General features: G+C 41.7%; 1 protein-coding gene across 2 annotated transcripts in view; it reads left to right on the forward strand.

Moving 5' to 3' along the window:
* SCUBE1 (signal peptide, CUB domain and EGF like domain containing 1) overlaps window positions 1-7,221 on the forward strand; it is a 194,734-nt gene extending 187,513 nt beyond the window's left edge. For both annotated transcript variants that reach the window (XM_032106283.1, XM_032106284.1), the window contains one exon: window positions 621-7,221. In XM_032106283.1, the coding sequence (XP_031962174.1) occupies window positions 621-773 (153 nt within the window). In that variant the 3' untranslated portion in view covers window positions 774-7,221. The remainder of the gene's footprint in view (window positions 1-620) is intronic.
* The last annotated feature ends 5,502 nt before the right edge of the window (window positions 7,222-12,723 follow it).

The raw sequence follows: 12,723 nt of genomic DNA on the forward strand, positions 1-12,723 counted from the left end.
GGTACAAGCAACACCTGTAACAACTAACTAACTAAAGTGAAAAAAGGCTGTTCAGAGGGGAAAACTGAGCCGTATAAATGAAGGGCTTGGAAGGACAGGAGCTGAGGAAGAGCTGGCTCCCTTGGCCATCCCTGCCCAGCGCTGCTCTCTCACTCCAGCTTTTGGGTTGCTCAGGTCCCAGCTGCAGTGCACAGTGCCAGGCACAGGCTCAGCTGAGGCTCTGAATCAAGGCTTTCCCCAGGTACAGGGGAAGGTCCTCAGGAAGCTCAGCATCACTGCGGACCAGCCTTGTCTCCCACCCATGGAGGGAAGGCCTGGACAGCAGCATGGAACAGTCTGGAAGGACAGTCAGAGGCAGTTTGCAGTTCTAATGCCTGACATCTGCAGTTTGTGGTTAATTCAGTGCTGCCCTCCTAGGGCAGGACCTGCCAGGAGCACTGCAAAAACATCCAGCACAGCAGGTAGACTCATCCCTCTAAGATTCCACAGCACCATGGAGCAGTTTCCTTACACTGCTTTGCCCAGACTCACAGACCTGATTGTTACTCAATTTTGACACCTGTGCCGACACTAAATCCAAATCCTGCTTTTATCTAACGTATCTGTGTTGTCTTCCATAGGACAAGAAACTGATTAAAGCTCTCTTTGATGTACTGGCACACCCACAAAACTACTTCAAGTACACAGCACAAGAGTCAAAAGAAATGTTTCCAAGATCATTTATAAAGCTACTGCGATCAAAAGTTTCCAGGTTTCTACGACCATACAAATAGTTTAGCAGTATTCAATTTTTGGTTACTTTGCATTCCTGTCAAATATCGGCTTTCCTCCATAGTAGAAACATTTGCTAACTTGAAGGCTCTTTCTTGCAGTCTTTGTTCTCAATTGTTACTGAAGAACACCTATAATGTTTTATAATTGTTAAAAGTCAATGTTCTGAATGGGATTCTTACTACAAAAAAAACATTGTGTATCCCTGAGTGCATCTAGTTGTAGATCCAGATTTGGGCCTGCACTGGCGTATCCTCACTTTCCATCTGAAATTTCACTATGTAAAAATATTCTTTCTAGCTTTTTATTTTTCATCAACAATAACTTTTGTCAAAGAAAGGAGGAATCTATTCAAATATGATTAAACTACCTGCAGATAAGTTCTGTTATAGAAAGAAGTATGTAGTATAAATAATACTTGGATTTTGAATTGCACTTGAAGTTTATATTTGAATCTTTAGAAGGAAACAAAACAATCTAAATTTTGTTATTTCTCATTTGTGGCTTGGTGGAACCTCTGTCCAAGTAGAAATCAAAAAGGAAAAAAAAGAAGAAAAAAACTGTATAATTTTGTTTTATGAATTACATGAGATTGAGTCCCATGCCCCAATGTCCTAATGTTTTTATCTGTCCTCTTCTAAACTTCTTCAGAGGTTTGTCACCGTCAATTACTTAATTGAAACTGATTTAGCTCTGGATTTCCACTCATCGGTCTCTTTAAAGACATTTACAGTAGGATATGTGAGAAATGAACAACAACACTAGTAGTCTTGTTTTTCTTTCCATTAAGAGAGCATCTAATTAAGTACAATATATAAATATATAAATATATACTTCTATTTGTGGGTACATTAGTAATGTTATCTCTAGTTACTGTAAATATTATTCATGCTTAAATCTTTACTCCCACACACCCTATTTACTCATATCTATATGTAACTTTGTGTAGACAATTAAATGACTTCTCCAAGTGCTTGTCACCTCTATTAACACCCAACTGAAGCCTTTTGAGGTTTTATAATACCGGATAATGGTTTACTCTGGGACAATCTCTTTCAATATGTATTGTTCCAGGAAAAATAGCATCAGTGAAGATGCAGTTGCTGCCCAATAAAGGGTCAGCTATTGCCTCTTCCTTGGGAACCCCCCCCATGCAGACCAACAGAGTTACCCCAGACTGCCAGGGGCTCAGGGGTGAACAGGACACAGTTTTGCAGAAGAGTTGGAGGGCAGGTTCTGTTTTTCCAGAGAACCAGCTCTCCCTTTTATTCCAGGTTTGTAGCCACAGGGCCCATCAAGCACAGGGACTGTAGGAGAGCTTTAGCCTTGTGCTCAGGCCCCGCTCGCAGAGCGACAGTGGCTTTGCCATGACGATAAATCCTGGGTTTCCTGCTGCTTCCTGGCACAGAAGCTAATTCAAATGAGAGAGGAGCCTTTTCTTTGTATTAGTATTTCAGCCTCTTTCCTTTTCAGTCCCTTCCTCTTGTGTATCATTTTCCCTTTTGATTCTACAAGTTTACTACATGGAGAAATGAACTCTCCTGGCAGCATCCTTTCAGGAAAAGATTAACACACAGTTTTGCTTTGCTGCATTTTTTTTGCCTGTCTACCCTATAGTTTAACACATCCTTGGATGTTCTCAAACACATATATTAGGGGTGGTTGTGGTTATCTTCTGACACTTCTTTTTTTGTCCTTGAGCAAGTACTGCCTAAATTTACACAGTTGTTTTCTGTTGACTACAAGTGGTTGAATATTCCATTTCTATGAGAATATACCTTAAGTATTCTGTTGAATTAATTCTGTTGAATTTTTCTACTTAACCATCTTGTAATTTTGCTTGCCTTTTTTCCTTTAGTGTTGAAGAATATGACTTTTTCTTTCTATGCCTGAACAGCCTGAACTTATAGTCTAACAATTCATTTTTTTCCACTCGTGGACCTCAGATCTTTGGTGAGCTTTCTTTTTAATATATACATTAACCCTTGTTAAAAAATGTCACTTCTCCATAAAAGTCCTTTGTTAAAGGCTGTTAAACCTAACTTTTTCTTGAGGATGTTCAAACTACTTTTATTTATTATTCACCAAGGGTCACTAAAGGTGGACAAAGAACATCTCATCAGTCCTAGATTCATTGTATGCCTGGAATGGAAAAAAAAATTCTTCAGTTTTTTCTTTAACAGTAGTCATTTGTACCAAAAAACCAAAATTTTAAAAAGCAAAAATCCTTTCAGGTACTCAATTCTGTAGAAGTATATAGCTACAAAACTACTTCAGCCAAACGGTAGTTCAAAGTCTGGTAGGTTATTCAGAGTTTTATTCAGATCCATTAGAATGAGTCAGGATTGCAGCCATTCTACTGAAAGATATGAAGGAAAAGAGATGAAAAATATGGAGAAAAATAACTTCCTCACTTGGCAAATGATTTACGGTAATCTTTAGACTTCAAACTTGAGTGAGCAAACTTCGGAACCTGGTACTGTACACTGAGTTTAGTACAATCCTTGCTAAAATATTTGTTTAACAACCAACATGTTTGGATGTAATACCATTGTATGACACTGATGCCAGAGCCCAGAAACCACTGGCAGCACTGTAACATTTTCCAGGTTCTTAGCTCCATGGGAAATCCAGTGCCAGAGAGAAACGGTAAGAGGGACATGTCCCAGTTCTGGGCACTGGTAGTGGGACCTTGGTAGAGCTGTGAGAGGTGAATACAGGTGAGAGCAGTTGCATTTGGCTCTGGTACCACTTGCCCTGACTTAAAACCACATTACACAAAACCAGAATTTGTCCAGTTCATGCTGACAGACCTGAGAATGAGGCTCATATTCCCCAGAGCCACGTCAGGGCAGGGACTCCACAGCCAAGACAAGGCACTTGTGGACTCCTGTGGCGAACACAGGCTTTGTGTTGCTGAAAGCATGGAAAGAAAGAGAATAATTTGACCCTCAGAAGTTGACACTTAAATGCTTGTGAACATACGGGGTGTTCATATTTGATATATTTAGAAAATGAGTTGGGCTTGAACGCTTGCCACTCTGCACAGAAATGCTCTTGGATGTGCAAATTTCTAATGAAATAAGTAATGGCAAGTGGTATATAGGGCAGTCTGAACTGGTTTCAGTTGATTTGTAGAACAGCACAGAATTTTTATATCAGCTCTAGAAGTTACAAATGCTTTGACTTTCATACTAGATTTATAGTTACAGAAACTGGCAGTCACCAAAGAGGAGGTGAGTTCAGCTCTTCATCTGTTAGTATAGGATGCCTAGTCAGAGAACCTGTTGCTACTACACAATAACAGCACAACAACAAAGAATGCCTTCTTCTACAGAGAAGACCTAGACACATTTGGCAACCAAAAACCACACAAGAAGAAATACAGCTGCCGTTAGGCAAACCGGCTTTGGGAACATGGGAGAATATAACATTGTAGCTTTTACCCTGAATATGAAATACTGCATTTGAACATGTCAATAAATACAGCCTTGTATCTGTTCTTACGAAATTACACATTGTCTGCAGGACAGCTGCAACAACACATTTATGTGTTACTACAGGTAGACTGAAGAAGTGCCCATGCGTGATTGCCCAATTCCGTGGCACAAACAAAGCTCTTTATTTTCAATTTGCAAATGCCTGTATGCTTAAAAGCTGCACCTGCAGCACTTACCATTTTAAGCCTCTCCTTCTACTTTAAATACTGCACTTATTTTTAATGAGGTGGTAGTGAATCATCCCTAAACATTCTCACAGGCCACCAAATCACTGCCTGCACACCTGCTGCAGTCCAGGACACTGCAGCAATCACAAGTTGCTCATCAAGCCCTGAGTTGTGCCTTGAAAGCACTGAGGACAAGGTGCCTCTGTGTATCATTTGAGTACAGGGAGCAGTGGGATTCTATGTTCAGTACATTGCCACCTCTTCTGCCACACTGCATCTTCCCTTCAATGACAGGATTTATTCTGCCTGGAGATTTAGCCCACTGATGGATTTAAAAGTCCTGAAGTCTTTCTTTCATCCCATTTTCTTGCCCTGTCTTCCTTCTTCCATCATACATTAGATTTTTACCTAAAGACCAACATTTCAAAAGACATTTATTTCCTCCTTGTGCCTCCCCCATAGAATAAAGTTATGGCTACTTAAGATTTAGACTAATCCTTCCTACACAGCAGCTTCATTCTAGAGTAAGCACACTTAAAAGTAAATAAGCTTACTTAAAACTAGCTTACTTTGTAAGCCAGGTTTACTTTAGTTTACTTTTAGACTAGCTTAAATAAATACAGGATTGGTCAGAGAGTTTTCAGAGGATCCCTATTCTGAGTTGTCAGCGTGTTTTAAAGAGCACAGCTCACCTGAAGTCTTGTCTGTGAGCAGAATGCAAGGATGCTGCCACACGAGTGAGAAACATCCTTTACATGTGTTCAGCATTCCAAAAGGACAGTCAAACCCCACCCTGTGCCTTTTTATAAGCCTGCCCAACAGATTCAAATTTCTCAGATCAGTCTTACCTATAAACAACCCAGTTTTAATATTGCAGATAGCAGGTTAGGAACTTCAGGAGCAAAAGTAGTGCTGTGGTTCTTATACAGGGTCTGCTGACAAGTGTTTGACAGCAAAACCCACCTGCTCTATGACAGCTCCCATGTCTGGACTCTAAATACCTTTGAATGCTCTTTAAAACTTAGCTGGAATAAAATCTTCAACAACTGGACCCAGTGGCAAATTTCTCAGTCACCTGAGGGGCCTGGATGATTTTTTAATGATGGGAATGAGCGACACACACAGTTCCTTATATCTGTCATGAGTTCAAGGAGTTGCATTTTTTCATAGTTGAAAACCACTGATTGACAGGAATGGGAGTAACTGGAGGAGTTCTTAGAGAATCTCAGTACTTTGGGACTTTAATGAAATAGTTTTCTAGAATGAGAGACTGTTGTAAGCACTTGGGAAAAGGAATACTTTTGTCTTCCATAAGAATTTATGGAAGAAGGGAAATTTCTGTAAGGTACTATGAACTTACTCCTCAGCGAGAGACTTGGATTCAGAGACAAGTCTCGTGTTTTATCTCTCATCTGAATAGAAGCAGACTGGGAAAGAAACAATGTCAACTGTTATCTAAGGATCTGAATATATACAATTCCAGTTTGTTATTTCATTTATTTATTCTTGCATCATAAAGCTTTTAATCTATAAAATTAATATGTAATATACAAGAGTAAAATGTACAGAAGTACCTTTAGATGTAATAATTTAAACCATCTGTATTCAGAGAGCGGAGATAACAAGTTTAAAGATATACAAACAATTGCAATTCAATTTTCTCAATATCTAGAAAAAAAGTGGCTTTGATTAATTAAACTTTATTTTAATTATTGTGAAAATATCTTTTTTAGAGTTTGTTTTTGTTACTTTTTTAATTAAAATTATTTTGTAAATATTGTTTTCTATGTTTTATAACTTAGAAAGGCCATTAATTTGCATTGAGAGCAGCAGGGACTCAACATGTTGATTATAAAGATACTTTAGGAGACTGGGGTGGATGTGAGCAGTTGCCAGATTTATCATTCCAATAAATACAGATCCTGTTATTTCTTCAGTCTCACTGGCATCACAGGAAGCATTTTGTAGGGCAATTTAATGTGCTAATTTAAACAGAATTTACTATCCAGTGTCATTCTCAAGTGCTTCCCATTTTCATAACATACAAAGAATATGTATTTTAAAGTTAGTGCTCGTACTTCTTCCACTGTTAGGATAAGAAACAACACAAAACTCAGACATAAAAGGGAATTTAAGAGATTACACCCATGGATAGTGGAAAGATAAGGAAAGCTGTGGGATCTCTATGCTCGTAGGGAGCAGTGGAATTGATAAAACCTCACATTGGATCAGATTACAGAGCCTTTTTAGGCAAAACCACTGAGCCCAGTGGTACTTCCACCTGCAAAAAAGTTCATGATGATCATATCCAGCACCAGTTTAAGCAGGAGTTTCTGGCAGGCTGGATTTCAGGGGGAAGCACAGGAGTGTAATACTGGTTTCTGCATCAATTTGCTCCACGTAACCACTGCGCAGGAGTGAGATTTTAAACAGAACCGTTGTAGATGCTGCTGGGACTTCTAAGCTTTATTACCAATGTAAATTGTGTACAAACAGCTATTTCCATATGAAGTGTACGATAATAGTTTAGAGCAAGGGTAGTGAATAACTGTACAAAATTTGATACTTAGAAAATAAAATACAGTGCTAAGCTTTACCAATATTTTAACAATTCTGTCAGATTTATAGTAGAAAATGTTGTTGTAAATGTACCTTATAAGAAAATACATTTCCTTTTGCCTCTGTATATTAATAGCTTTGATTGCTATGTCAAAGTTAAAAACGAAGCATGTAATAAAACTTTTGTTAAAATCACTTTCATAATAAACATAAAATGGAATGGATGCCCCTGCCTGCCATTTATTTGTGTATATGGACAAGGCTTCTTGCACAAGTGTGGACAAGAATCAGAAGAGAACTTCTTTTTTTTGATAGCATTTACATATTTTGGTCTAATTTTCATCCTTAAGCAACAGAGAGCTTTTTCTTTCTCATCAAACCACTTCAGTTTTTGGGACACTGACATAAGTTCCTTCCAGACAGGCTTCAAGAAGAGTTTTTCAAAGAAGAAATCCTGGCCACAGTGAAGGACCACATCACCAATATCCCTCCAGGACCTTTTAACTACTTGTTAAACTGGTAACTGGTGCTACCATGTATAGCTCATGCAGCTTCCCTTTGTCACACTCCTCTACTGAGAAGCAGCCTCAAAGAAAGAGGAAGGAAGCTCCCATGTGCCAGCATGGCACGTGCCATTCTGCTGCCATCCTCACGTGAGCAGCTCAGCTTGTTAAGAGAAAGCATTTACGATGTGACAGTATCAGCTTCACTGATTTTATATACATTGTTAATTGCATATATCCTGTCAGTATGACTGATGACTCTCGGTGTCTCTGGCAGGTTTGAAAGGCATCAGGAAACCGGCTGCAAAATATCAATTACTGCCTTTTTCAGCTGGTAGTAATTCACTCAGGTAATCTGGGCAGCTGTCCTCACTGCATTCCACGAACACACAACATCACTTTGATGGGACTGCAGACGTGCCGTATGAAAGGGCAATCAGCTGTCCTTGTGGCTTCAGAGCTTTAAATGAGTAGCAAGAAAAGTCAGCTCCTATCAGAGACAGAGAAGCTGAACCTCCAAGTTCCTAAGAGTCATTGGAAATCAAGTTGACTACTGGTAAGGAAGTATCTGTGCACAAGGACAGAATCTGGAATGGGAATCTGGAGAGGTCCCAGCTGACTGGAAGCTGGCAAACATTGTCCTGATTTTCAAGACAGGCAAGGAAGGAGGACTCCAGAGACTCCAGGCCTGTCAGTGTCACTTCAGTGCCTGGTAAAATCATGGAAAAGGTTATTCCAGGAGGTATTGAAAAACACCTGAAGGACAACACAGGCATCAGTCACAGCCAGCACAGCTTCATGAGAGTAAACCCCTGCTTGTCAAACTGATTGCCTTCTACAACAGGGTAGAAAAGGCTATTTGATAACAGCCACTTAAGTTTCAGCCGTCGTGACAGTCTTCATTTGAGTACAAGATTCTCGTTTACTGAAACAGACATTGCTTGGTGACAATTGCAGAGGGGTCCATTCTCAGTTCCAATCTTTCCATAACTTCCCAACAAGTATACAAAACATAATGGCCTGAGGAACAGCACTCTGGCACAACCTAGCAGGTAAGTGAAGGCAGGCTGGGCATAGATTATTTATTCTTCTCTTTGTCCAGGAATCAACATCAGCTGACTCCTGGTGTCACAGAAAGGGCCTGTCCTCTACAACCACCACAGCTGGCTATTTTTGCCTCTTAAATATAACATCTAAATGGGCAGTCAGCACAGCATGAGATATGCTACACTCCAAAAGCACTTCTTCAACTGTAGAATAACAGCACCTCCAGCTCACTTGTATTGTGTGTGTAGAACAGTATTCCTAAGTAATGCTCCAACTGTTATAAAAGTAATATACTAGACAGCATGCTATGTAGCTCTAAAGACATGGGAAAGGGAAGAGCAGGGATCTGCCTTTCTGAAGGCACCCAAGCAGCTGGTGAAAAACTGCAGCAGTGGCTGTGGAGGTGCAGCAGGATGCCTCAGGACTGAGGGCAGCATGCTGAATTGCCTACATGGACAAAAGATCCTTGGAGCTGCCTGGCAAGATGTTTTTTCATGTTGTACCCCCGGAATGGGGACAGCCTCCCTCCACCTCAGTACTGCATGAGCAGTGAGAGAGTATCTTTGAAAGTAAAACACCTGTGCTTGTCAGCGTGAGTTATGTCAGCGCATAATGTGGGTGCAGTAAATGTGTCTCTTGGGGAAAACACACAGTCGGAGTATTGCTTGTGCCAGACAATTTGTTTGGTTCATTATCCTTAACACACTGATCTCTTGCCAGACTTTTAGAGAGGAGGCTGAGTCCAGCCTCCTAAGATCACTCATCCACCTGCAGGGTGTTCTCCAGGGCTCTTTCCAAACTCCATGCTCACATGGGCGCCCATTCCAAGATCAAAACATGGGTTTCCCTCCTCACTCGGGTGTCCATCCAGGCACACAGCAGGACAGTACAGCCCCACTGTCACATGGTAGCCAGGGTATAGGAGAGACCTCATACAGACTCCAGCTGACAGGTGGGTGTTCCAAAACCTTCCCCAAAATGGTACCTGTCCACAAAGCAAGCAGGCAATATCTATACACAATAACTGCTATTTTGATGCAGAAGAATACATTTTGCCTTCTTAAAACAGCCTTCTTATAAACCTCTCTGAGGTTTTAAACTCACATATACAGCTATGATAAAATACTTACACCAAAGGATGTTCCTCTCATCTGAGCCCCTATCACAGCTCTCCAGGCTGTGAAGTTCTACTTTTACCCTTGAGAAAGCTGTTGACTTGAAAGCAAATGGTTTCTTTCATAACATATTAGAGGGTTTATTGTCAAATGCACCAAAAATATGTCCCTTCACCTCCTTTTCACTATGATGTTAAGTTTTCTGCCCCTTATATCCTTACCTCTCTTCACGAGGTTTCCATGCCATGTTGGCAAAGAGGAAAGTTCTCATGTTAAAACAACAGGAATGTGAAGTGAGGAATGCACGTCAGATCTATTTGGACGAGATAGCCATAAACATTTGGAATAAAGCCACAAACTGCCAGACTTGCAAAACTTTGAAAAACTCTAGTTGTGTTTGTTGGGGGCAAATGCTACTTCACATCTGCTAACTCATGATAAATTTCTGCTACAGACTGCTGCAGGGTGGGAACCAAACCTGGTGGTGGTGGATTAAGTCATGGGGCCTGCTGTGACTGAGAGGCTCGAGGGCTCCATGGGTTGGCTTCCTATGGACAGTGCCAGCAGGCTAAGTCCTCTTATTTTAGACTGGGGTGGTGCTAGTAAGCTCAGCCTTGCTGAGACCTTTTTTGCATACTCTGTGAATGCCTATGTAAAGTAACCTATTACATGTAACAAGCACATTGAGTTAAGGGCTGCACTGTTCAGGCACTGTAAAGCAGCCACTCTTCCTCTGGAAACAATCAGAATAAAATACTGTGGTGACTTTCCTTTACAAAGATTATCCACAAACACCTGCTTTCATGAGAGGCTGGCAGTAGTATCCCTGGGCTATGGCTCTGGCATCACAGGTGATCTACATCAGAGTAGGAAGGACTGCTCCTAAAAGCCTCATGTTGCTCGAAGCAGTGATAGAATGGTGAGTGCTGGCCCCTGCTCCCTGCTCCAGGAATTACTCCTGTTGTGGAAAACCAGCAAAAAAAGTAAAACAAGCTGCCAAGCACAGCAGCTGAGTAAGACCACATTTAAGTAAGTGCTGGACAAAGTCAGGGAAGAGCCCACGTACAGGCTTAACTTCAGTGATTCTCACTGTGTCTATTACCTGGAGTTTATCAGCAGCAGCCCCCAGACCTGGAAACTCACACAAACAGCCTGGAACCTCAGCCAGCTGGCCAGCAGCCAGAACTCCCATCCAAAGTGAGGTGGAAGTGCAAACAAGCAGTGAGAAAGCACCTGCCTACACTTGGTGAGAAAAAGAATTATGTAAATCTCATGTTCCAACAGGATCACATTCCCCTTGCCTATGGACAACACATGATCACTGTCGCTCTACTGAACAAAGACAGGAAAACACCCCACACTTTTCCTCCCTGGTCTGTTTAAGGAAAAAAGATGGATTTTTTTTTTAAGGTAAGTAAAATATTTGAGTTAACTACGTAACATGACAAAGACAGAAATGAGGGAAGGGTGGCCTTCTCAGTAAGTAAGGTCCCCAGGAGGACTAGTACGTGGTCAAATCTCCACATTTTACAATACTAGGGCAAGATCAACACCACAGCCATCCTCTTTCCCTAAACCACAGTATTAGCAAAAAATGTGCTCAAACTCAGGGTAGCAGGGTGGGAACGCAGTCAAGGAACACTGGAAATCCAACTATTTTTTGATCTTCTGCTGTTTAATCAGAGAGGTCTCCTTAGAGACATCCTAGTGGAGCCTTTATGCTGAGGAAATGTGGGAACACAGCACATGGTGAGGCAGACACAGTCTCTCACAGGAAAATTTGCCTGCATTTACTATTCAGATAGCCAACCTGGGGATTTGAGTTAGATCCTCAGATGCTAACTGGTGATGTATGGTTACAGCACGTAGGCACCATTTTTTCTCTCTTTCTACTTCCTCTCTGTCCGGCCAACCTACTGCAGCCCTTTAATATATAGACCTTTTTCCTGAATAATTCTGTGAATATGTGGAGAAGGGGATTGTTGCTACTCTTGGGTAGTTACAGAGGACACCAGTCCAGCAACTAGAGAGGGCAGAGAGCAAAGAGGTATTTCTTCAACATGGCACATTCTCCACTGACTGTAGTCTGTGAATGTGAGGCTTTCTTGACCAGCTACTAGATCCTAAAATCCTATTTCTTGACTATTTCCAGGGCTGTAAGGCACCCCTCCCAGCACAGTGCTGTGTTGCCAGCCCAAGCAGCATTGAAGTTGAATCCTTGATTTGAGGATAGGCTGGCAGGAAAAGGAGTTTCCACAGTTTCTGGCACAGGTAATTGTCATAGGTTAGCCAAACCAAACCACTACAGTAATCCACAGAGGGAGCCATGTGGGCACAGCAAAGCCCTGACCTGTGCTCTGAGCAGTGTCAGACACCTGGCTTTGCTCTTGGAGCTTTATAACCATACCTGAGGCAAGACCAAAGCTACCAGAAATGTTTAAAAAGCCTCGGGTTAAACTGGCTTAGGCTGTTCCCCACAGAATCTTAGAATGAAGAGATTTTCTTAGAAATCTCTTCTAAACTAATCCAAGGAAGGGTCTGGGAAGCCAGCACTCTGCTACACGTGCTTGCAAAAAACACACCTCCCTCTTGTACTGACAGATATTTAAGACAGGCCTACATGTTAAAATTCCCTTGTTAATGTTCAAAATAAAAAAGCTTTAATTTAATAAATGACTGACACTGTATGTCTTCCCTGAGCATCACAACTCAGAGAGCAATTCCCACTGCTGTGGCCCGCAGTCAGCACCTGCCATGCCTCACACCCCGCGTCAGGGGCTATGGCTGGGGCTTTCCAGAAAAGTCCCTAAAACGCCGGGAAAATAAATGAAAAAAAAAAAAATACTGTGGCCAGCACTGCACAACGAACGCTGTCATTTTATTAAAGCTCAAGGGCACGAGAAGAACAAAGGAGAAGCAGAACCCGCATCTCCTCACCAGACTGAAGCCTCCTCAGGCCCCTTTTCCTCCGCGGCGTCTGGAACCGGCCCTGCCCTCCCGGCGCCCCCGACCCCCGGTTCCAGGGCCGAACCCACGCCGTGCTCGGCACGCCCCGAGCGCC

This window comes from Corvus moneduloides, chromosome 4, assembly GCF_009650955.1.
Source record: "Corvus moneduloides isolate bCorMon1 chromosome 4, bCorMon1.pri, whole genome shotgun sequence".
Taxonomy (NCBI): domain Eukaryota; kingdom Metazoa; phylum Chordata; class Aves; order Passeriformes; family Corvidae; genus Corvus; species Corvus moneduloides.